The 26,893-nt window shown below is 36.3% G+C and overlaps 1 protein-coding gene across 11 annotated transcripts in view; it reads right to left on the bottom strand.

Annotated features, from left to right (window-relative positions):
- Positions 1–26,893, bottom strand: part of TTLL7 (tubulin tyrosine ligase like 7) — a 157,730-nt gene that overhangs the window by 38,590 nt on the left and 92,247 nt on the right. For all 11 annotated transcript variants that reach the window (XR_010940918.1, XR_010940919.1, XM_067726703.1 and 8 more), the window contains exons 10-15: positions 26,172–26,266; positions 11,335–11,482; positions 11,176–11,249; positions 9,710–9,845; positions 5,608–5,694; positions 1,302–1,500 (exon numbers count right to left, since the gene is read on the bottom strand). Coding sequence is in view for 9 of the 11 variants with exons in the window: in XM_067726703.1 (XP_067582804.1) it covers positions 1,302–1,500; positions 5,608–5,694; positions 9,710–9,845; positions 11,176–11,249; positions 11,335–11,482; positions 26,172–26,266 (739 nt within the window). In the remaining 2 variants the exon portion in view is untranslated. The remainder of the gene's footprint in view (positions 1–1,301; positions 1,501–5,607; positions 5,695–9,709; positions 9,846–11,175; positions 11,250–11,334; positions 11,483–26,171; positions 26,267–26,893) is intronic.

Raw genomic sequence — 26,893 nt, forward strand, 5'->3', positions numbered from 1 at the left:
AAAACTGACAAGATCTGGGCAGAACAATGTCAGCTTCCAAAAGAGAAACAGAGTCATATTTACACAGAGATGCACTGAAAGTACTTAAGGAGCTTTTAAGAAAAAGGGAAATAATAGATAAAATAGCTTACAAACTCTGGAACAGGTGCTCAATAAACATATATTAAAGGAGTAAATAAACAAATGAAATGGAACATAATACGTTATTTCCCCTCCAAACACATAAGCCCTCAAAGACAGGAACTTTAGCACGTATCTTTATGGAATAATTTGGAAGTAAAAGAAAGACCATTGAAAACCTTCAACTATTAGGTCTGCATTCCTTATGCATTTTCTCGTAAGTCTGGAAGGCCAGGTTTAAAACATACATATTATCAGGTAACTATTAAACCATTGCTGGAGATAGAGCAACAAAGGCTCAGAAATGTGTTTATTGCGTGATTGGACCTGTCCCTTTGTGGAGCCCTAGGATGAGGGAGGACAAGGCAAACAGCGAGATGAGAAACAGAGGTTAAGAAAAGTCCTGCTTTGGAGGCAGCATCAGGAAGGGGTATCCGACTGAGCCTGGGCAACAGCAGTACCACACTGGACATCTGGGGATGAAAGACGAATAACAGACACAATAGTGGACATTTGGGATCGAAGAAGGAATGAAAGACAGGAGAATGGAAGAGAGAGAAAATGGGAAAAGGAATAAAAGAGGAAAGAGGAAAAAGGCAGCAGGAAAGGAAGGAGACAGAGAAGCTGGTTGGTTCCTCTCCTGAATACTTCCTTCCTATACACCGAAGCCCTGACTGAAGTGCTTACCCGTGACGAAAATGGGAGGGAACAAAACTTCTAACTATTTCACAATTGTGTGGCTCACAGATACAGTCAAGTCAAATGCCTAGGGAGATACACACATTTTTAAAAACAGGCGAGAATATGAAACAAAATGAGTGCCAGAGTGGGGAATGCAATGAGAGAATATTTGGGCTTAAAAGAGAATGCAGTCATCAGATCAACCATGAGGCACATTTTACACAATTCATGCAGAAATCTAGGACTTAACAAAAACTTTGAAATATAGAAGAATGGCCTGTAGAGATCCTTAAGTCAACTCTTTTGTTTTCTATTTGCAGACCCCGAAAAGGGTTGTGGGATCCAGACCTAATCAAGGTCTGGTTGGAGAAGGAAGTGGGATAGAATCCAGGTCTCCTCACACACAAGGGTTCGTTTGGCCCAAGGTCTTTTTATTGAGTTCAGTAATTTCAGTTCCATAATTTGTCACATAACAACTAAATTAGAAGAAATTAACTTACTGGATGGTTGGATTAATCTGTAGTGGTTGGACTGTTTAAGATTATATGTAACTTGCTTTTCTCTTTTCTTATTTTGGTACTCTTCTTTTTCATTTTCTTCTGATTCTGAAGAGCTGCTGCTACTACCATAGCTGCTGTCACTGCTGTAGTACTTCTGTCTTTTTGTTATCTCGGTACTCTCGGGCATGGAAGACAGAGGCTAAAATGGAAGGAAATGTGATATTTTGTTAGAATTCAGAAAGGCTCATTCACATGATTACTTACTATTTTTAATTTCTCACTTACGATTACTGCTTTTCACTTAAGTCTGAAAAATCCCCCCGAAGTACTACTGCTCTAATGCTATCCACTAATGGTTCTGTTTCTATGAAATATTCTTTCTTAAATAATACAGTTCAGTCATGATGAGGAAAATGCCGTTTATGCACGATTCAAATAAAGGACCAAAATATCCACAAAGAATAACAAAATAAAGAAAAAACATTTGAGCTAAAAACATAAAAATCAAACATAGCTTTTCTTCATTCCATGCAGAATGATTACTCATTACTCATCAAGACTCAGAGGTATACCTCTGTTGTATCCCTAATGTTCAAAATCACTCAACAAATGTGTATTTGTGTGTGTGTGTATGTGCACTTGTGTGTGAGAGAGAGAGAGAGAGAGGAGAGAAGAAGGGGAAGGAGGGGCAAGACAGGCAAAAGTAAAATAAAATAAGGAAGCAGAAGCCAGATAAATCACTATAAGTAAAATAATCCACTATCAATAAAGTAGGTCGTATCTTAAAACAGAGCCTATGAGCCTATGATACACTCAGATAATATGCAACAAGAAGCAAGGCATTCCTCACATGTCTAATTTCTCTTTGGACATTTTTAGAAATAAAAATTTTTAGTTAATTATCCACTTTCCAAATTGGCCATGCACAAACTCACAGCTTTGCTTGGAGGATTTCTACCTCTGTTACATAGGATCTGGACATAATGGAGTAACATTACTTTTCATTGCCCACACTACATTTTTAAAAAGGGATATAATGTAAAAATCAGTATGGCATAAATTTTTTAGAGGATAAGTGCCATGTAGAAGGGTAAATCTGTAAAGATTTTAAATGCCAGGCTATCATGTTCCAATAATATCTCCATCAGAATCACTTGTCTCTGAATCTCCCAATCAATGTGTTTCCAATGACGCCAGCTGAAGGAATAAAAGATAAGTGGGACATCTTCACTTCAGAAAGAATGTGCACAACCAAGAGCACAACAGTTTTGTAACTTAGTCATTTTAAGAGACAATTACACATGCCACATGCCTCTTATTTCCTGGGGAAGGTTCCTGCAGTTGTATACTAGTTTCTTGTTCTCTGTTAAATCAAACAAAAATGCTTTGATGTTAGCATATACCATAATGAAATCCTGGGTTACCCTGAGATTTCACTGAAATAAGGTATATCCTCTCATGTAACAGTGTAGGATGAAAGATAAAGAAAGAAATAACATTTCACGAAGTGCCTGGAATACATAGTAAGCCAAAGCATGATGTTCTTAAAGTTACTGTCTTAGCAGAGGATGAAAAATAACCAAAGCGGGGAAGTAGTTTAATACACTAAGGTACCAACTTGTGTTTAAAAATATGTTCTCCTTTTGATAGTCTTAATATTTACTGAGCACTAACAATGTTCAAAGAGATATGCATAAAAACATTTACCAGTAACACAATCATCAAACATTTTGATAGTCTTAGGGAATATGAATTCTAGAGGAAGGATGTTTCTTCAGAAGTCTAGCGTACCCAGAAGAAACAGTGGCACAATCAGGCTTGCTAGTAGTGCCTTCCTTCAAGTAGGCAAACAGCTTTAAAGTTTCTTAAGGAGCTTGACTACATAATGAGTTACTCGATCCTATAAAGAATCACAAAGGGAAACGGATAGTTGAACCTTTGTGTCATATATGCATTTGGGATTTGTTAACCAATACACTGTTAAAGCAATAAGTAATAAGAAGTCACAGCAACATAAACTCCAAACAGTGCCGTAACTACAAATTGGAATTTGTAAACCGGCGCTGAGTTCTGACACAAACCATACCATTTATTTTTATGTCCAATTGTATTATGAACTGGCTCATATATTAAAATATATATAAATGGCATAAAGAATAATAAATACTAAGTACCTAGCACTTGGCTGAAGAACAATGCTAATACTTTATGTGATATTATTTACATAGCTAATTAATACTTCTTAGATTCTCAAATAAGTGAAAAGTTATTTCTCCCAAGTTCAATTTAACCTTGATAACCTTCAATTATTCTACCAGTAAAGACACTGGAAATCAGTGTTTGACATGTGATAACAACCCTCTAAAAAGGAAAGGCTGCTTTGAAGTTTGGCTCACTCCAGACCCTCAGTATACCTAAGGTTAGAAGTTATAAAAATAATTTTACTTTTTTTACTTTTTACCTTTTTACTGATTATGCAGTTTTCAACACTTCAAAACATTTCTGGTGTTAATAACTATAGGAACTAACCAATTCATTTCATTTCAACGAATACATTGTTAGTTCCTACTATTTGCCTGGAATAAGAGGGGTTGAAATATACACAGTGTGAATTCTGCCCTCTAGGAGGTTATATTTTTATTTGGATGATAAGCCTTATTTGATGAAGCAAAGGAAAATATAAAACAGTAGAAGACTGACTTAGAGCCTTTGCATTTGCCAATCTTCTATGAATATTGTGCCCCCAGGTTGCCTCATATCTGGTTTGCCAAATTGCTAAATAATTAATATACAAAGTTTAGAGACTTTCCGATGTTTTCCAAAATGAAGCAATAACTCACGAAGGTATTGACTTTTACAGATACCCTAAAAAATATTTGTTCCAAAGGAATTATCAACATCTTCTACAGTTCTTTGATATAGAATACATAATTCAGAAGAACAGTGCCTGACATTCAAGGTCTCTGGTCTTCATCAGATATGTATCTTTTACCAGGTTCATCTTGCACCAATTTACTCTCCAAGAATCTTCCACCTGAGTCATACCAAATTCCTTCTCATTTCTCCAACATCCTAAGCAGCATCATACCTCCATGTCTTTGCCTTTAATGTTCAATTCAAATGGCACTGCCTTTATGAAGCCATCCATAATCTACCAATCCCTTTCTTCTCTATGTTGCTGTAGCACTTCCCACTCCCTTAATTACAGTACTTGCCACAATATACCCTGGTTTTTGGTTCACCTATCTGCCCTTCCACTAGTCAGTGAGGTCCTTGTGGACACATTCAACAAATTTAACTAATGGTTTTGAGAACCTACTAAGTGCCAGATGCTATGCTAGGTGCTAGAGATGTAAAGATGGAATACACCTCCTATCCTCAAGGAACTTACAAGCTCATACTAAGGCAAGCATGCAAACAATTATTTGTCACATCTGCTCTATAAAAGTGTCACTTGTGGTACAGCAATAGAAGGAGGGAACAGAAGATCTAAGTCCAGCTAGGAGAAAGAGGGAAGATTTCACAAAAGCAGCTGGATTAGGAGGGGGGTCTCTAATCAATCAAGCAATTAATCAATTATTCTTTTAATAGGCAAGCATTCCAGGCGTATAGAAAAAGCATGACAGAGCATGATGTATGTAAGGATATAGTAATAGTTCAGTATTGCTGAAATGTAAAGTGAAAAACAGCAGAATGAAAAAACTTTCCAAGACTTTACAAATTCAACTCTTTCCTACTCTACTAGCAAGGACTTTGACATATAACAAAAGAACATGTGGATGTCATCACCACAGAGCAGATGAAGGTAAAGCAAACACCTGCCTATTTTTGCCAGCATGACAGCTTTCTATGTCTTCCTAGAAACTGTAACTATTTTTCCTTACAAAATTTCAATATTGCCGTGCCAGCAAAAGATGGGGCTCCCCATTAGGATCTCTGGAGTCATGATTTGCCTGATCTATAATGCTACACGTCTCTGATAATTATATGTTTGGAGATAGGAAAACATAATACTGAGTATAGAATGAGGGTACCAGTTCTAGGTCCTGCTTGGCCCTGACTCACAGGGCTTTCACTAGATGAAGGAAAGAGTCAGAAAATGAGGAAAACTATCAAAACAAAACAAAGCTTCTCCTGAGTATAAGAAAGCATGATCTTCCTAATTCTATCTTCACTGGAAACACAGTCCACAGAGTTCCTTGAAAGTAGCATCAGTCATTCTTACAGTGAGAAATACAAAGGGAAAATCAACTGTCCTTAGTAGAGTCTATCTACTCTGATATTAAGGAAGATAAAGATACTGCACCTTTGGTCCTCGAGACTTGGCAGTTTTGCCCATCAACTTTTCGTCATCAATTTCACATTGTTCCAGAAGATCCAAAATATCTTCCTCCTTAAAAAATATTTAATTAAAATTGTTATGACTAATGGACCCCAGAATTAATTAAAATTATTAATCTTGTGTACAACAAGGATTCCGAAAAGTATTTAACAAAGATTGCTCAGATCAAATGAGAAATAAAGGGTCATGGCAAACCCTCTTAAAGAAACTTTCACTAAAACCTGGCAATAAAAATAATACTTAGCTGAAATCTATTATGTATTGATTATCATAAACAAATATATCCTTATGTTCTAGTATACTATTAAAATCTTAGAATACAATACTTCAATAAATTAGCCATTGGACACTTTAAAATTTCTAAAAGTTCACTCTAATTTTTCCAGACCGCAATTTCATCAATCATTGCTGTATCAATCAGTGCAAAATAATATTACGACTGCAGACAGAACACTGATGATTGGCCTAATAGTTTCATTTAGAACAATCTAATGTTAGTATTTAGGTAATAGGCACAATTTAATGAAACTTTAAAATTTTTACCTATTGCACACGAGTATCTTTAGAACTTTATGAAAGGTTTTCACTCTATAGGCCTAACACCTTTTCTCATGCTCTTCTAGAGTCACTTTGAAGTCAAAGGGTAAAGTTACAAAAACATACACCCAAGTGGATGTTGAGCAAACCAGAGCAATAGGAGTACAACAGCTTTACTAAACGAGGTAGAGTTAACTGCTTTCATTGAGTTATTTATTCAACCTATACAAATATCACAACTTCATTTATATATTTATGATTTATATCTGTGCTTCTTTTTTTAAAAAAAGGGTTTTAGAGAAACTAGAAATCTCACTGTGCAATGGAAATCTGTAAAATAGGTTACTCTTCATCGCAATCTAAGATTTAGCTATTAAAATATCAAAAGACTCTTAGTATAAAGTTTGATTAAACAATAACCCTACAAAGGATTCCAAAGACAGCAGCACAAGACAGTTAAAAAGTAAGGAGTTCTGCTTCTGTTCAGGAGAAGGAAGGTCATATAGACAGCATTTTCATCAAGAGCTAAAAAAAGATGATAAACTAAATAATCATATATTTTAAGACATTAGAAAGCTGTGGATAAAAGTAGTGTAAAAGGAATTATACCAGAGAGGGAAAAGTTCTCCCTAGGTGAGCAGAGATAAGTGGCCACTTTCTACTTTACGTTCATTTGTCAGGTCTGGACACAGATGAGCAGAGATTAGGTCTATAATAGAGAGATTCTGTGGGGGTAAAGAGAATCCAGTGGAGTTTTCAAAGGTCACATGGGCTACTGAGACATATAGAAGAGCCCCACAGAGCTGGTTCTCTTCGCCTGCTGGGTCTTTCCAATAGCAATTTTAGTTGAGTATGTAGTAGAATAGGAGGATAGAGGCATGGATGGAAAACCAGAACTAGAGAGAAGCTCACGCACTGCAACAAAGAGCCCGCGCTGCAACGAAAGATCCCGCATACCTCAATGAAGACCCACGAGCTGCAACTAAGACCCACCGCAGCCAAAAAAATTAATTAATTAAATATAAATAAATAAATTAAATAAATAAATAAATAAAACTCTATAACCATCGCCTGTAGTGTACACATTATTTTCAAGTAGACTTGGACATTCACTAATATAAGTACCATATTGAGTTAAAGCAAGTCTCAATTTATTTTACAAGACTGAAATCAGAATATGTTTTCTAACACCAATGAACTAAGCTAGAAACTTTACCAAAACTAAAACTAGAACATTTTAAATGTATGGAAATTAAGCAACAAACTTCTAAGTAACCAAAATAAAAATAAAAAAATAATTTAAAATGCAGTTAGTAAAAATACAATATATAAAAATGCTAGATATAAGGGTAATATACAAAAATAATCAGGTGTTCACATCCTGGCAACAAGTTAAAAATTAAAAAAAATTACAAACAATATTATCAGCAACAGCAGCAAAAACATCAAATACTTAAAAATAAATTTAATGAAAGATGTGCAAAAACTATAAACTGAAAACTACGAATATAGCAGAGTTATTAAAGATCCAAGTAGATGGAGAGATATGTCATATTAATGGATCGGAAGACTCAGTGTTGTTAATTCCCCAGAAATTGTTTTGTAGATTCCTCAGTCCAAATTAAAATCCCAGCAGCCTTTTTTTGTAATTAAAAAATTAATCAAAATCTAGAATCAAACTGATTCTAAAATGTGTATGAAAGCATAAAAGGACCTAGAAAAGCCAAAAGAGTTTTAAATAGAATAAATTTAAGGACTCACACTACCTAGTTTTGACACTCATTATAAAACAACAGTAGTAAAGACTGTGTGAGTGTTATATAAGAAGAGGCTCCCAGATCAATGGAAGGGGGCAGGCAAAGTGGTGACATTTAAACTAGATTTTGAAGAATCAAATTGAGACTTGAAGCCTATTTATTATGTGCCAAGGTACTTAAAACAGACTATTTTAATTAACCTCAATTTTAGTTTCATAACCTGTCAAGTATACTTTTAATACTACTATTTTAGTGATCTGATTGATCAAATAGTTTAATGTAAGTTTACAAAATTAACATGTGGGGGAGCTGGAATTTGAATGTAGGTCTATCTGGCTCCAGAATCCTTAGGATTTCTAGGAGCAGAGTGATGGGAAGATGGAACAGAGGCTGCATCCAGAGGAGAGAGAAATGACATTATAAAACAGGTAGAGGAAAATGAAAAGGTCTCTCACTGTCTGGGTCAGGAAAAACAAAAAGACCACAGAACATAATTCTAATGGTGAAAATACTTGCATATGTCAAAAGAGGGATATTTAAAGGAAAAGAGCATTGGGGTATACAATATTCCTTCTGCTTCTGTCCCTTAGGCCTAGCCAGCTTGAAAATGGCTTTATATCCTCCTGTTGCAGAATTTTAGTGAAAAGACCATAGCAAAATCTATCTATAATAAACTTTATCAAGATTTTTGAATCACTCAATATAACAGGGTATCCAAGATACTGGAGGTATCACTCTAGGGAGGTTTCCAGTAATGTAAAATATAAACAATTTTAATAGGTCTGTGTGATGGAATGAAGAACACAAGGAAGAGTAAGTACGTGAGTAAATATGAATACTTAGAAAACTATTAAAGACCACTGACTGTTTAGACAACAAATAAAAACTTGTTTGTCCAATGGAACATTAGCAAGCATGATGCTAGCAGAGGCTTGATTAGTCGCTGCACTCTGGGCTTGTCCTCTTGAAATGCTCCATTTTGGAACCCTGAGCTATCGTATTAAGAGATCCAGTTACCCTCCTTACATGGTCATGTAGAGAGAAAGAGACACCCAGCCTGCTCCCCAGATGTTCCAGCTATCTCATCTGATGCACCAGACACAGAAGTGAAGCCTTCTTGGATTTCCTTCCCCAGTTGAGTTGATAAATGCAAATATATGATTCACTCCAAGCTAGCTCAGCAGAAGAACCACTCAACTAAGCCCAGCCAAGACTGTGGAATAATGAGCAAATAAATGCAATGGCTTATTATACTGCAAAAGATAACTAACAGACCTTTTAGTAAGGCAAATAGATTACTCTGTGTGTGTGTTTCAATTACTTCTCATATGCCAGGTCTATGCAGTATCAGGAAAAAATTATTGTATAACGTTAGTTACAATCTAACTATGTAGCAATATAGTTACATAGTTAACTATATTGTTAACTATGTAACTCATATCTCATTCTCAAACAATGAGAACATCACAAACCACTAGGTTATTTCAATCTATTTTTTTATTCAGTTATGTATAAATAACTGTAATAAAACATTTATTAAAATAGATTACAACATAATATCAACATTTTCTACTGCTTAACTTGTCTTGTTAAAAAACATCTTATTTATGAAATCATTTGGTTGGTTATGAAACATTACCAACTGTTAAAATGGAAGGAAAGTGCATCTTAAAAGTAAAATGTTTTTATATGTGGAATTAAGATGGGTTGTTTATAAAGACATATTGTGTGGCTTCATTCTTTTTTTTCTTTATAAACATTCATTCCTTTACCTTCATCTTTTTCAAAGGATTATTCATCTCTCGCTGGAATGAAGCTGCTCTTCCTGAAAGGAAGGTCTGAAAGGCAACAGCCAACAAATTTTCATACTTTTCAAGTAGTGTTTTATCTTCAGGAGGATAAATTCGCCTACAATAAAATCAGATAAACCAGCTTGTTTAAAAAAAGCTATCATAGCACAAGAGTTAAGGTCAACTACATAGATAATTCTTGACCATCTACTCTGTCAGTCACTTTACTAGGTGCTAGAAATAAAGGTGAATATAGTTACAAGAAATCCATAAATTTTCATTTGTTACCAATACAAATTGAAGTTTATCTAGAAAATTATCATTAAACAATGCAGTTCCAGAAGGCACAGTATAAAGGTTTGGTCAAGGGGAGGTGGTTGAAGAAGAATCACAATTGGGCATATTGAGAAATATAGAACTTTACTGGAGAGAGTTTAGGTGATGAGGGATAATTTGAGAAGTTTTAGACTCAGTGTGATTATTGATGTATACCAGAATGTAGGGATTAATCCTAATGATCTTTTGAGGGGTGGTGGAATTTGTCTCTCTGGTGGAGAGAATTAGGTAGACGTAGGGTGAGAGGAATGTGTTCTCATCATCACTGTTGATAGTGTTAAGGCCGGAAAGAACATCTTACCAGGAGTGCGGGAAGCTCTATGATGTCAAATCCTCCTAATTCTGCTGAGTCAGTATCAAAGCTTGGGAGGAGGGGCTGTCTTTCCAAGAACACAAAGAGCTTAGGGGATCCCCTTTTCTCCTGTCAAAGGTGATACTGTGGAGGAGGTCCAGTTCTGTACAGTCCAAACCCCTTTCTATTGTCTCATACCTGCCTCCTCCAAACATTTTCATTATTTGCCTGGTTCCTGATATATTTGAACTTAAAACAAAGTACAGGGGCTTCCCTGGTGGGGCAGTGGTTTAGCGTCCACCTGCCGACACAGGGGACGTGGGTTCGTGCCCCGGTCCGGGAAGATCCCACATGCCGCGGAGCACCTGGGCCCGTGAGCCATGGCCGCTGAGCCTGCATGTCCGGAGCCTGTGCTCCGCAACGGGAGAGGCCACAATAGTGAGAGGCCTGTGTACCGCAAAAAAAAAATAGTAATAAATAAATAAAAGTAAAACAAAGTACAGCAACCACTCTGAACTGACAGAAAGAATACTAAGAGACCTGAAACCTGACTTTTTCAAAATAGTGTATTATAATTAAATAAGGTCATATGATTACATCAGCCTGAAAAGACTTCACACAAACCACCCCAGGAGCTCTCTCCAAGTCTGAACCATCTACTTGCTAACTATCTTTTCTTTCTGGAAATAAATTAAACAAAAAGCACTTTCTCAGAATGAAATAAACAGCGCTTAAGATAAGCTTAAAAGTTAAAAAATGCAGGCACTTCTGTTTTGACACTTCACTTCTTCAATCTATTAAAAAACAAAAGCACAGTTACCTGTAATTCCCCATGTGTCGATTTTCATGTTCTTCTTTCGAGATCTGCTTCCGTACCTGAGCAAGTCTCTCCTTCTAGAAATGAAGAAATTTTACAAATAAAACCTGACAAATGAATTATGCAATTCAAATTGCAGGTACATTGTTAAATTTTTCATACCAACTCTTCTTTCCGCCTCTCCAACTGATGTCTCTGCTGTTCTGAGTCTGAGGAACCCGGTAAAAGCCTTTTGATTGAATTTTGACCATAAAGCCTCCTTTGAGCCTCAGCTTTTTGTTTAGCCAAGTTTCTCCTTTTATCACTGGTCCTAAAATATAGAACACAAGACCATATTCAAGAATTCAAATAAGCTCTAACCTTATCCCTGTGAGAATCAGCAGAAGAGGGGACCCAGTGGAGATAAGAATCAGTTTTTATTAAATTTATATATTCACATATGTTATATTCACCTAGTCATTCATCAAATATGGATCTCCATACAGTAAATAGACGTCTGAAGGTAACAAGATAAAATGGAGACAGTATAGCAACTTACTAGCAATACAACCTTAGGTCAATTAACTGCGGGGTCTGTTTTCCCATACATTAAATGCTAACAATATCATTTCCCTCCTAGAGTTCTTATAAAGATTAACTTGGGGTAACATTAATAGGTCCTTAATAAATGTTGTTTCCTTACTCTTCCTTCAACCAATGCCCTTCATATTTAAGCATTCTTACTTATACTGACCACCCTTCAGCATATTTTCAATTCAGATTGAAATCTCAGCCTAACAATCATTACTGAATTGAAAGCATCTGCATAGTCCTTCTCATTTTTGCCCAGTGATGCAAATTTAATCATAGCTGTCTGATTTTTATTGGAAAATTCCTGTTGTAAGAGTGCTTTCCTCTGAACTTGTTTTCTCTCTCTTCCCTCCCATGTAGCTGGTACGATCAGATAAGCCTGAGGTCTCTTCTCTCTCCCTCTGACTTACACTATTATATACCAATCTTAAAGATCTAGCAGGAACAGGGTGAAAAAAGAAAAAGGCAAAAAAGAAAAGGCAAAGCCAATTTTTCCCTCAGCCATAGGAAAAAATAGAGTTCTTATTCTTGAGCTTATATTTCCATGCCTTGCAATGTCATTAGTCTGGTAGGGCCCAGATGAAGGTGTAAAGCAAAGGAAAGGGTACAAAGAGGCCATCTGGCCAGCTTCTAGTGTGGAGAGGTAAAAGACACACCTAAGTTTACAGGAGGTCCCATTCTATTCAATAAGGGATTGCACTGAAAATACTGGGCCAAGGCCCTAGATAATAGAGAGTGTTCTTTTGCCTCAAGTATGCACCACCTCACAACTTGAACTTGCAAGGGTATTAGGAAACTGATCTATTATCTTTCATAACAACATTACGGTTTGAGTGGCAGGAGTTCAACAAGTGAACAGGATAGAAGGAATAATTTGAGAAAAGGAATAAACACGTCCAGAAAATTGTAAGTCATTTAGTATGTCTGGAGCTATCAGTGAATGCAGGAAACTCAGCTAATTAAAGCCTTCTAGCTTTAATACTAGGTTACTGACTCTCAAATTGAACTTTAGGCAATGGGGGAGAGGAGAGAGTGAGTTTTAAAAGGAGAAGAGAATAATTATATTTGCAGGTTTTAAATGTTATGCCTTGGCAGCAGAAGCAAGAAGAACCACAATCCTGCAGGCTGTGGAACGAAAACCACATTCACAGAAAGATAGACAAAAAGAAAAGGCAGAGGACTATGTACCAGATGAAGGAACAAGACAAAACCCCAGAAAAATAACCATATGAAGTGGAGATAGGCAATCTTCCAGGAAAAGAATTCAGAATAATGATAGTGAAGATGATCCAGGACCTTGGAAAAACAATGGAGGCAAAGATCAAGAAGAGGAAAGAAATGTTCAACAAAGACCTAGAAGAAGTAAAGAACAAACACCTAGAAGAATTAAAGAACAAACAAACAGAGATGAACAATACAATAAATGAAATGAAAAATACACTACAAGGAATCAATAGCAGAATAACTGAGGCCGAAGAACGGATAAGTGACCTGGAAGCCAGAATGGTGGAATTCACTGCTGTGGAACAGAATAAAGAAACAAGAATTAAAAGAAATGAAGACAGCCTAAGAGACCTCCGGGACAACATTAAAAACACCAACATTCACATTAGAGGGGTCCCAGAAGGAGAAGAGAGAGGGAAAGGACCCAAGAAAATACTGGCAGAGGTTATAGTCGAAAACTTCCTAACATGGGAAAGGAAATAGCCACCCAGGTCCAGGAAGTGCAGAGAATTCCAGGCAGGATAACCCCAAGGAGAAACACACTGAGACAAAGAGTAAGCAAATTGACAAAAATTAAAGACAAAGAAAAATTATTAAAAGTAACAAGGGAAAAATGACAAACAACATACCACGGAACTCCCATAAGGTTAAGAGCTGATTTCTCAGCAGAAACTCTACAAGCCAGAAGGGAGTGGCATGATGTATTTAAAGTGATGAAAGGGAAGAACCTAAAACCAAGATTACTCTACCTGGTGACGATCTCGTTCAGATTCAATGGAGAAATCAAAAGCTTTACAGACAAGCAAAAGCTAAGAGAATTCAGCACCACCAAACCAGGTCTACAACAAATGCTAAAGGAACTTCTCTAAGTGGGAAACACAAGAGAAGAGAAGGACCTACAAAAATAAACCCAAAACAATTAAGAAAATGGTCACAGGAACATACATATCGATAATTACCTTAAATGTGAATGGATTAAATGCTCCAACCAAAAGATACAGGCTCACTGAATGGTTATAAAAACAAGACCCATATATATGCTGTCGACAAGAGACCCACTTCAGACCTAGGGACACATACAGACTGAAAGTGAGGGGACAGAAAAAGATACTCCATGCAAATGGAAATCAAAAGAAAGCTGGAGTAGCAATACTAATATCAGATAAAATAGATTTTAAAACAAAGAATGTTACAAGAGACAAGGAAGGATACTACATAATGATCAAGGGATCAATCCAAGAAGAAGATATAATAATTATAAATATATATGCACCCAACGTAGGAGCACCTCGATACATAAGGCAACTGCTAACAGCTATAAAAGAGGAAATCAACAGTAAAACAGTAATAGTGGGGGACTTGAACACCTCACCAAAGAACATATCATCCAGACAGAAAATTAATAAGGAAACACAAGCTTTAAATGAAACAATAGACCAGATAGATTTGATATTTATAGGACATTCCATCCAAAAACAGCAGACTACACTTTTGTCCCAAGTGCGCACGGAATATTGTCCAAGATAGATCATATATTGGGTCACAAATCAAGCCTCAGTAAATTTAAGAAAAATTGAAATCATATCAAGCATCTTTTCTGACCACAATGCTATGAGATTAGAAATAAATTACAGGGGAAAAAAATGTAAAAAACACAAACACATGGAGGCTACACAATATGTTACTAAATAACCAAGAGATCACTGAAGAAATCAAAGAGGAAATCAAAAAATACCTGGAAACAAATGACAATGGAGACACGACAACCCAAACCTATGGGATGCAGGAAAAACAGTCCTAAGAGGGAAGTTTATAGCAATACAATCCTACCTCAGGAAACAAGAAAAATCTCAAATAAACTATCTAACCTTACACCTAAAGGAACGAGAGAAAGAAGAACAAATAAAACCCAAAGTTAGTAGAAGGAAAAAAATCATAAAGATCAGAGAAGAAAACACTGAAATAGAAACAAAGAAAACAATAGCAAAGATCAATAAAACTAAAAGCTGGTTCTTTGAGAAGATAAACAAATTGATAAACCTTTAGCCAGACTTATCAAGAAAAAGAGGGAGAGGACTCAAATCAATAGGATTAGAAATGAAAAAAGAGAAGTTACAACAGACACCACGGAAAAACAAAGCATCATAAGAGACTACTACAAGCAACTCTTCGCCAATAAAATGGACAACCTGGAAGAAATGGACAAATTCTTAGAAAAGCACAACCTTTGAAAATGAACCAGGAAGAAAGGAAAAATATGAACAGACCAATCACAAGCACTGAAATTGAAACTGTGATTAAAAATCTTCCAACAAACAAAAGTCCAGGACCAGATGGCTTCACAGGTGAATTCTATCAAACATTTAGAGAAGAGCTGACACCCATCCTTCTCAAACTCTTCCAAAAAACTGCAGAGGATGGAACACTCCCAAACTCATTCTATGAGGCCACCATCACCCTGATACCAAAACCAGACAAAGATACTACAAAAAAAGAAAATTACAGACCAATATCACTGATGAATATAGATGCAAAAATCCTCAACAAAATACTAGCAATCAGAATCCAACAGCACATTAAAAGGACCATACACCATAAGCAAGTGGGATTCATCCCAGGGATGCAAGGATTCTTCAATATATGCAAATCAATCAATGTGATACACCATATTAAAAAACGGAAGAATAAAAACCCTATGATAATCTCAACAGATGCAGAAAAAGCTTTTGACAAAATTCATCACCCATTTATGGTAAAAACTCTCCAGAAAGTGGGTATAGAGGGAAACTACCTCAACATTATAAAGGCCATATTCTTGGATTGGAAAAATCATTATTGTGAAACTGACTATGCTACACAAAGCAATCTACAGATTCAATACAATCCCTATCAAATTACCCATGGCACTTTTTACAGGACTAGAACAAAAATGTCTTACAATTTGTATGGAGATGCAACAGACCCTGAAGAGCCAAAGCAACTTTGAGGGAAAAAAACAGAGCTGGAGGAATCAGACTCCCTGACTTCAGACTATACTACAAAACTACAGTAATCAAGACAATATGGTACTGACACAAAAACAGAAATATAGATCAACGGAACAGGATAGAAAGCCCAGAGATAAACCCACGTACCTATGGTCAACTAATCTATGACAAAGGAGCCAAAGATATACAATGGAGAAAAGACAGTCTCTTTAATAAATCATGCTGAGAAAACAGGACAGCTACATGTAAAAGAATGATATCAGAACACTCCCTGACACCATCCACAAAAATAAACTCAAAATGGATTAAAGACCTAACTGTAAGACCGGACACTACAAAACTCTTAGAGGAAAACATAGGCAGAACACTATGACATAAATCACAGGAAGATCTTTTTTGACCCATCTCCTAAAGAAATGGAAATAAACCCAAAAATAAACAAATGGGACCTAATGAAACTTAAAAGCTTTTGCACAGCAAAGGAAACCATAAACAAGACAAAAAGACAACCCTCAGAATGGGAGAAAATATTTGCAAACGAATCAGCGGACAAAGGATTAATCTCCAAAATATATAAAGAGCTCATGCAGCTCATTATTAAAAAAACAAACAACCCAATCCAAAAATGGGCAGAAGACCTAAATAGACATTTCTGCAGAGAACACATACAGATGGCCAAGAGCCACATGAAAAGCTGCTCAACATCACTAATTATTAGAGAAATGTAATTGCAAAACTACAATGAGGTATCACCTCACACCAGTTAGAATGGGCATCGTCAGAAAATCTATAAACAACAAATGCTGGAGAGGGTGTGGAGAAAAGGGAACCCTCTTGCACTGTTGGTGGGAATGTAAATTGATACAGCCACTATGAATAACAGCATGGAGGTTCCTTAAACAGCTAAAAAAAGAATTACCATATGACCCAGCAACCCCACTACTGGGCATATAACCAGAGGAACCCATAATTCAAAAAGAGTCATATATCACAATGTTCATTGCAGCGCTATTTACAATAGCCAGGTCATGGAAGCAACTTAAATGCCCATTGACAGACGAATGGATAAAGATGTGGTACATTTATACAATGGAATATTACTCAGCCATAAAAAGGAACAAAATTGGGTCATTTGTAGAGATGTGGATGGACCTAGAGACTAAGTCAGAAAGAGAAAAACAAATATCATATATTAACACATATATGTGGAATGTAGAAAAATGGTACAGATGAACCAGTTTGCAAGGCAGAAATAAAGACACAGATGTAGAGAGAGAACAAACGTATGGACACCAAGCGGGGAAAGTGGGGGTGGATGGTGGTGGGATGAATTGGGCGATTGGGATTGACATATATACACTAATATGTGTAAAACTGATAACTAATAGGAACCTGCTATATAAAAATAAGTAAATCAAAATCAAAAAAAAAAAAAAAAAGAGTATCCCTTGGCAATATGTACAGTGGCTTAGAAGTGGATGAGAAAAGAAGCAGGCTGTTAAGATAGTCTATGGTCTGAATGTTTGTGCCCCCCCCAAAACCCATATGTTGAAATATTAACTTCCAAAGGTGATGATATTAGTACGTGGGGCCTCTGGGAGGTGATTAGGCCATGAGGGTGGAACCTCCTTGAAAGGGATTAGTGTCCTTATAAAAGAGACTCCAGAGGGCTCCCTAGACCCTTCTGCCATGTGATGATACAATAAGAAGTATGTGACCCAGAAGCAGGCCACACTCAACCACACTGGCACCCTAATCTTGGACCACCAGCCTACAGAACCATGAGAAATAAATCTCTGGTTTTTATAACCTATTAAGTCTATGGTATTTTGTTATAGCAGCCCAAACAAATTAAAACAAATGGAATGCTATTTCATTAGCAAATATAAAATATGACAGTCTGGACCAGGGAAGCAGCAGTCAGATTAGAAAATAAGGAAAGATTCAAAGGGTTATTTTAGAGGAAGAATGAATGACTTTGGTGATTAATTATTATTATTAGTTAGATGTGAGGAGTAACAAAAAGGGCTGAACTTGAGATGGCAACAAGATTGATTTTAGTGACTGGATGATTGAGAATATCATTTTTCCAATGGTAAATACTAAATCTGGATGAGTTTCCTTTGTTTAGGGAAAGGGGAAATGTGGTTTAGGTAGCTCTTAACTTTTAATTTTTTTGATATTCCATTTTACGTAGAACAATCATTTCTATTTACCATACAATTTAAAGGAAGGAGAGGAGAGAAAAGAAGAACAAAGACCAAACAGTTGGTAAGAAAAAAAAATGTAAGAGAGGAAGGAAAAATGAAATGACAGAAAAGAGGAAGGGAGAATTAAAAAAAAAGGATTGAGAATATTATGAGAATGCTGTGGAAGAAATGAACATAGAGCTATATGCACCTTCACAGCAAACACGGCACTCACAGACAAGGACACTGACACACACAGCTCAAGAACATACCTATAAAGAAGAGTAACAGAAATAAGCTCACAAAGTCCTTTGGACACACTGAGAAACAAAGAAAAGCCAGTCACACCCAGATATTTTCTCTAGACGACTGCTCCCATATTCTGGCGTTGAGCAATACTGCCATTCTAAAAACTGTGTTTGGATTCCTATAAATATAGGTATAAATCAGCACTAATGACTCTTAGTCCACAATAAAAATTTAACCAGAGACCAAAGGATCACCATTCACTTAGCATTGTAATCAGCATTTTTCCATTCAGCTGTATCCACACACTGTCCTAAGGAGTTTTGTTTATAGTTTCTGGAGCTCTTTCCACTACTCATTACTCTGTGATTCCATACAAGGGATTTCTCTTTCTAATCAGCTGGCTTCACACACTCAAGCTCCTGTAATATGGAATCCCTGGAAGTTCTATGAACATCCTGTGCTTGCCTCACTTCCTTATCTTACCACAAGGAGTTACCTTGGAATGAAATGTCCTTCCCCTACCCTTGTCTTCCAACCTAATTTTTTTTTAGTACTCACTATACGCTAGTCCTAGATATGGCCCTGGAAATACAAAGATGAATAGACAGAGACATTGCCCTCAAGTGTCAGCAATGGCATGTGAATAAATACATAGAGTACAATGGATGCTATTTTAAAAAGTGATAGTAGGTAGGGTGATGGCACAAGGGAGGAAGTAAACCACTTTGCCTCAGCAAAAGCTTCAAATAGGAAGTCAGGCCTGTGCTAGGTATTTAAGGATTAGCTGACAAAAATGTGGTATATGCATGCAATGGAATATTATTTGGCCTTAAAAGGGAAGGAAATTATGACACATGCTACAACATGGATGAACCCTGAAGACATTATGCTAAGTGAAATAAGACAGTCACAAAAGAGCAAATACTGTATGATTATACTTATATGAGGTACCTAGGCAAATTCATAAAGACAGAAAGTGGAATGGTGGCTGCCAGGGGCTTGTGGCAGGTGGAAATGGGGAGTTGTTTAATGGGTACAGAATTTCAGTTTTGCACAATGAAGAAAGGTTCAGAGAAGGATGGTGGTAATGGTTGCATAATAATGTGAATGTACCTATCGCCACTGAGTTGCAGACTTAAAAATGGTTACAATAGTAAAGTTTAAGTATATTTTACCACGATTTTTAAAAATGAATCAACATTCACCAGAGGAACAAAGCTAAGAGAAAATTTAAATAAGAATACACGCAAAACCATGAACATGTGAAACAGCATCGCACGAGAGTTCTTAGAAAAGTTAATTCTAAGTCAGGGAAAAGAGAAGAACAAAAAGTGATCAGATTGGCGAGATATGCAAGGGCCAGATCAAAAAAAGTCTTGTGTCTAAAGATCAAAAACACTTTGTAGGCAATGTTTAAACTTTATCTGATTGTGTGAAACAATCTGAGCAGAATATTAGAGTTTATAAATATCTCTTTAAATGTTGGCATCACTCAGGCTCTGCCCTTACCCCACTTTACTTCTCAATATATACACTCCAACTGTATGTTCTCATCCACTGGATTCAACAGCAATCTATATACAGATTTCAATCACATAGATGTCTCTATCCCCTGGAGCCCTGTATATCAAATCTCCCACTTAACAATTCTGCCTGGGTGTCTCAAAGCACTTCAAAATCAACATGTTTAAGACTGAATTATCTCTCATTTCTACCTTCTCCCATCACTTCTAAGCCTGTTTCTTGCCTTAAAGCTCTATCTAAATAAATGGTATACTGTCAAATAAGTCATCCAAGCCAGAAACCGAGACTTTGAACTCCCAGCACCTACCCCTATAGTAGCGGGCACTCAATAAATACTTGTTAAGTGATTTGCAGATCAACAGAGTGGACACTGCAAAACGGGGTGAAGGTTAGTGCTGAAGGAAGGAAGGAATCCAATAAAATAGCCAAGGAGAGAAATTAGAAGTCCCTAAACTTGAAAAGGAGTCTAAGAAATTAAGCGGAAGTCATACATTTGACAGAACTACTTAAACAATATATATGCCAAAAAAATGTATAGGCATATTGCTTAAATAATCTAAAATACTTGATACACTTGTATAAGCTAAATAAAATTTTCCGATTCTACATTTCTTTCCTTTCTCCTCATTTCCTTTAGAATAATTGAAATATCAGTAGAGTTTAGGCAAATCATAACTTGATCATACAAAAGAAGGGGCCATATGAAAATTTCTGAACAAGTTTACATGTCAATCTTTTTTTAATAATGCCTTCCACATAAATCTACTTCTCAATCAGGCATCCGCTAAATGCTTGAAAACATTTCAAATAAATAAATTGCTTGGAAGTATCCCACAACTCTTTTAGAGTTCCTGAAATGACAATTAGAACCAACTGAGATCATAAAATTCCTGAGTTTAAATGACCTCAGAGGTCCTTTAATCTAATACCTTAAATGCTATTTGTTTTTTGTTTTCTTTTTCGCACACACACACTGTATTTTATTTTTACAAGAGATAAAATAAACTGACACCAAGCATTGTAAATGGATGACCACAACGAAAGCAACAATGATTGCAATTGCCAAACATGAAACACATTCATACTATGTCACAATATTGACATTCAGTCCAGTAATCCTCCACTGTAACAGCTCCTTTACTTTGCAGTGAAAATTCAGTTGTATATTTTTTGCCTCTGAGTTCTTGAGGGATTTTTTTTTATTCAAACAGAAAGTCACAAAAATTATAATCATCCTCATCAGTTCACTCAGTCCCATGTAATTATTTTTTTTATCTTGATCTTCTGTTAGCACTTTTATGAATTCATCAGTTTTCCATTAGAGTTCTGAAAATGCTTATTCATTCAGTTCAGCAGTATAGTCAGTTACCAGAAACCTGTACTTGTCAGAGTCTTTTCCATGAATTCCTCGAAAATGAAACCCTTTTATAAGAACATTTTTGCAAAAGCATCAGAATACACCCAGAACTGTCTGTAAATGACAAAAGACTTAAAAATGACCACGGTTAAAGATTTGATGAAAGTTCATAATAATGCAATTGACAAGGAAATTTAGTTACTTCTGAGATATATATTTTAAAGTAATAACTAGAATTATGACTTATAACATTGTACTAGAACGTATAAGATTTTTAGAAATTTCATGCAATGTATGAAACATTTATATTAACATATTTCCATACAAATAACCCAAAGAAAGTTTAGTATTAGTTGTTTCTTTTTGTTTGTTTGGTTTGTTTTTTATACTGCAGGTTATTATTAGTCATCAATTTTATACACATCAGTGTATACATATCAATTCCAATTGCCCAATTCAGCACACCACCATCCCCACCCCACCGCGGTTTTCCCCCCTTGGTGCCCATACATTTGTTCTCTACATCTGTGTCTCAACTTCTGCCCTACAAACCGGTTCATCTGTACCATTTTTCTAGGTTCCACATACATGCGTTAATATATGATATTTGTTTTTCTCTTTCTGACGTACTTTACTCTGTATGACAGTCTTTAGATGCATCCACGTCTCAAGAAAAGACTAAATTTCAATCCTTTTATGGCTGAGTAATATTCCAATGTATATATGTACCACATCTTCTTTATCCATTCGTCTGTCGATGGGCATTTAGGTTGCTTCCATGACCTGGCTATTGTAAATAGTGCTGCAATAAACACTGGGGTGCATGTGTCTTTTTGAATCATGGTTTTCTCTGGGTATATGCCCAGTAGTGGGATTGCTGGATCATATGGTAATTCTATTTTTAGGTATTTAAGAAACCTCCATACTGTTCTCCATAGTGGCTGTATCAATTTACATTCCCACCAACAGTGCAAGAGGGTTCCCTTTTCTCCGCACCCTCTCCAGCATTTGTTGTTTGTAGATTTTCTGATGATACCCATTCTAACTGGTGTGAGGTGATACCTCATCGTAGTTTTGATTTGCATTTCTCTAATAATTAGTGACGTTGACCAGCTTTTCATGTGCTTCTTGGCCATCTGTATGTCTTCTTGGCAGAAATGTCTATTTAGGTCTTCTGCCCATTTTTGGATTGGGTTGTTTGTTTCTTTAATATTAAGCTGCATGAGCTGTTTATATGTTTTGGAGATTAATCCTTTGTCTGTTGCTTCATTTGCAAATATTTTCTCCCATTCTGAGGGTTGTCTTTTTGTCTTGTTTATGGTTTCCTTTGCTGCGCAAAAGCTTTTAAGTTTCATTAGGTCCCATTTGTTTATTTTTGTTTTTATTTCCATTACTCTAGGAGGTGGATCAAAACAGATCTTGCTGTGATTTATGTCAAAGAGTGTTCTTCCAAAGTTTTCCTCTAAGGGTTTTATAGTGTCCGGTCTTACATTTAGGTCTCAAATCCATTTTGAGTTTATTTTTGTGTATGGTGTTAGGGAGTGTTCTAATTACAGTCTTTTACATGTAGCTGCCCAGTCTTCCCAGCACCACTTATTGAAGAAACTGTCTTTTCTCCATTGTATATCTTTGCCTCCTTTGACATAGATTAGTTGACCACAGGTGTGTGGGTTTACCTCTGGGCTTTCTATCTTGTTCCATTGATCTATGTTTCTGCTTTTGTGCCAGTACCATATTGTCTTGATTACTATAGCTTTGTAGTATAGTCTGAAGTCAGGGAGTCTGATTCCTCCTGCTCTGTTTTTTTCCTTCAATACTGCTTTGGCTATTTGGGGTCTTTTGTTTCTCCATACAAATTTTAAGATACTTTGTTCTAGTTCCGTAAAAAATGCCATTGGTAATTTGATAGGGATTGCATTGAATCTGTACATTGCTTTGGGTAGTATAGTCATTTTCACAATTTTGATTCTTCCAATCCAAGAACATGGTATATCTCTCCATCTGTTGGTATCATCTTTAATTTCTTTCATCAGTGTCTTATAGTGTTCTGCATACAGGTCTTTTGTCTCCCTAGGTAGGTTTATTGCTAGGTATTTTATTCTTTTTGTTGCAATGGTAAATGGGAGAGTTTCCATAATTTCTCTTTCAGATTTTTCATCATAGTGTATAGGAATACAAGAGATTTCTGTGCATTAATTTTGTATCCTGCAACTTTACCAAATTCATTGATTAGCTCTAGTAGCTTTCTGGTGGCATCTTTAGGATTCTCTATGTATAGTATCATGTCATCTGCAAACAGTGACAGTTTTACTTCTTTTCCAATTTGGATTCCTTTTATTCCTTTTTCTTCTCTGATTGCTGTGGCTAGGACTTCCAAAACTATGTTGAATAATAGTGGTGAGAGTGGACATCCTTGTCTTGTTCCTGATCTTAGAGGAAATGCTTTCAGTGTTTCACCACTGAGAACGATGTTTTCTGTGGCTTTGTCGTATATAGCCTTTATTATGTTGAGGTAGGTTCCCTCTATGCCCACTCTCTGGAGAGTTTTTATCATAAATGGGTGTTGAATTTTGTCAAAAGCTTTTTCTGCATCTATTGAGATGATCATATGGTTTTTATTCTTCAATTTGTTAATATGGTGTATCACATTGATTGATTTGCATATATTGAAGAATCCTCGCATCCCTGGGATAAATCTCACTTGATCATGGTGCATGATCCTTTTAATGTGTTGTTGGATTCTGTTTGCTGGTTTTTTTTTTTTTTTTTTTTTGCGGTACGCGGGCCTCTCACTGTTGTGGCCTCTCCCGTTGCGGAGCACAGGCTCCGGACGCGCAGGATCAGCAGCCGTGGCTCACGGGTCCAGCTGCTCCACGGCATGTGGGATCCTCCCGGACCGGGGCACGAACCCGCATCCCCTGCATCGGCAGGCGGACTCAACCACTGCGCCACCAGGGAAGCCCCTGTTTGCTAGTATTTTGTTGAGGATTTTTGCATCTAAATTCATCAGTGATATTGGTCTGTAATTTTCTTTTTTTGTAGTATCTTTGGTTTTGGTACCAGGGTGATGGTGGCCTCAAATAATGAGTTCGGGAGTGTTCCTTCCTCCCCAGTTTTTTGGAAGAGTTTGAGAAGGATGGGTTTTAGCTCTTCTCTAAATGTTTGGTAGGGTTCACCTGTGAAGCCATCTGGTCCTGGACTTTTGTTTGTTGGAAGATTTTTAATCACAGTTTCAATTTCATTACTTGTGATTGGTCTGTTCATATTTTCTGTTTCTTCCTGGTTCAGCCTTGGAAGGTTATACCTTTCTAAGAATTTGTCCATTTCTTCCATGTTGTCCATTTTATTGGCACAGAGTTGCTTGTAGTAGTCTCTTAGGATGCTTTTATTTCTGCGGTGTCTGTTGTAACTTCTCCTTTTCATTTCTAATTTTATTGATTTGAGTCCTCTCCTTCTTTTTCTTCATGAGTCTGGCTAATGGTTTATCAGTTTTGTTTATCTTCTCAAAGAACCAGATTTTAGTTTTATTGATCTTTGCTATTGTTTTCTTTGTTCCTATTTCATTTATTTCTGCTCTGGTCTTTATGATTTCTTTCCCTCTGCTAATTTTGGGTTTTGTTTGTTCTTCTTTCTCTAGTTCCTTTAGGTGTAAGGTTAGATTGTTTACTTGAGATTTTTCTTATTTCTTAAGGTAGGCTTGTATAGCTATAAATTTCACTCTTAGAACTGCTTTTGCTGCATCCCATAGGTTTTGGATCATCGTGTTTTCATTGTCATTTGTCTCTAGGTATTTTTCGATTTCCTATTTGATTTCTTACGTGATCTCTTGCTTATTTAGTAACGTATTGTTTAGCCTCCATGTGTTTGTGTTTTTTACTGTTTTTCCCCTGTAATTCATTTCTAATATCATATGTTGTGGTCAGAAAAGATGCTTGATATGATTTCAATTTTCTTAAATTTACTGAGGCTTGATTTGTGACCCAAGATGTGATCCTAAATGCTATTTGAACACTTATAATAGCAGACAACTCACTACCTCATTAAGCAGTTCAGTTAAACTTCTAACAATTTTTTTCATAATGAGCCAAAGCTTACCACATAATAAGATTTCAAACATTTGACATTCATGATTATGTATGCTTCAACCAAACTAATAATATTCTATTGATGCAGCAATCCCAGTTCTGGGTATATATTTAAAGAAGTTGAAATCAGGATTTGACTGATCCTGTTGAACCAGGATTCAACAGATACCCTGCGGGTATATGATCTAAAGATACCCACATTCCCATGTTCACTGCAGCATTATGCACAACATCTAAGACATGGAAACAACCTAAATGTTCTGCAATGGATGGATAAAAAATGTGGTATATATAAGATGGAATATTATTCAGCCTTAAAAACGAAGGAAATCCTGTTAATGCTGTTCAATGGGAAGGTTAACTCTCACTTAACTGCTTCTCTTTTCTTCTCTGTTTACCCAGGCAGCATGATACAGTGGAAAGACCTTTGGACAGAAAGGTTGGAAATGCATTTTTGAGGTTTTTTAACTCCCTGAGTGACCTTTGTGCTTTAGTTTTTTTCTTGTGAGGTGAGGAAAACAGTCCAGAAGGTTGCCTAAGGTATTCTCCAATTCCACCCCATAGTCTGTATTATACCAACAATGCAATTTAAGCATATTTACTGTAGGTTCAAATAATATGGGGAGAAGGAGAAGCTGAGTTCAGGAGAAGAGGAAAAGATATTTAAAAAGAAGAAAACTAAATGGGTTTGAAGAATGGAATCAAGAAATTCACAATACAAAATACTAAAATTACAAGACAATTCTACTTACAAATGATTGTTCTATGCCAAATATGGTGACAAAAATTCCAGAAGATGGAGGAAACACTTTACCTGATATTTAGTAGCTTCAGTGCATTTAGCAGCACTCCCCTTTTTACATCATAGTCTATTTTCTGATCAGTTCCAAAGCTTGGAGCTCGATTGATCTGAAATTTACAAAGAAAACAATAAGTAAACAAATGTTGGTAGGTCAATCAATATGCAGTACAAATTTGTTAATTTAATGTGGGATCCCCAACCAGTAGAAGGACTCTACAATAAATCTCAAAGCACTATATGGTAGATGGCCCAGTCACCATTGCCACTCCTCCCTTCCCCAACACCTTAAGTCAAAGAGTTGCAAGGAATTGACTGTCATCACTGCCCCTTCCCCCTGCTGCCTTAGCTTCAGACGTTCAGTCAGCATATCTGCCTTCTCCCTCCTCTCCACTCTCTCCAATCTATTACTCCATGAACTCTAGGTCTTAACTTTAGGAAGTTAAAGTGACTCATCCAGACAACAAGGTTGGAGGACCAGTAATAACAATAACAATAATAAAAATGGAACAAAAAATAATAGGGATATTACCAATATAGTAATAATTATACTCATGTATGTATTTCCCATATTGAAATTATCAGTGCCCTCTTTTCACTGCTTTCAGATCTTCTGGATGAATATGTCTATTGTTGCCTGAAAAATAAATTGTATTTCTTTCTTCCTGGGTCAGACAATAATTCATCAATTTTCATTTCATTTCATTGAAATTACTCAGAGGATATCATTAAAGGTA

The sequence above is a fragment of the Pseudorca crassidens genome, chromosome 2, assembly GCF_039906515.1.
Source record: "Pseudorca crassidens isolate mPseCra1 chromosome 2, mPseCra1.hap1, whole genome shotgun sequence".
NCBI classification, from domain to species: Eukaryota; Metazoa; Chordata; class Mammalia; order Artiodactyla; family Delphinidae; genus Pseudorca; species Pseudorca crassidens.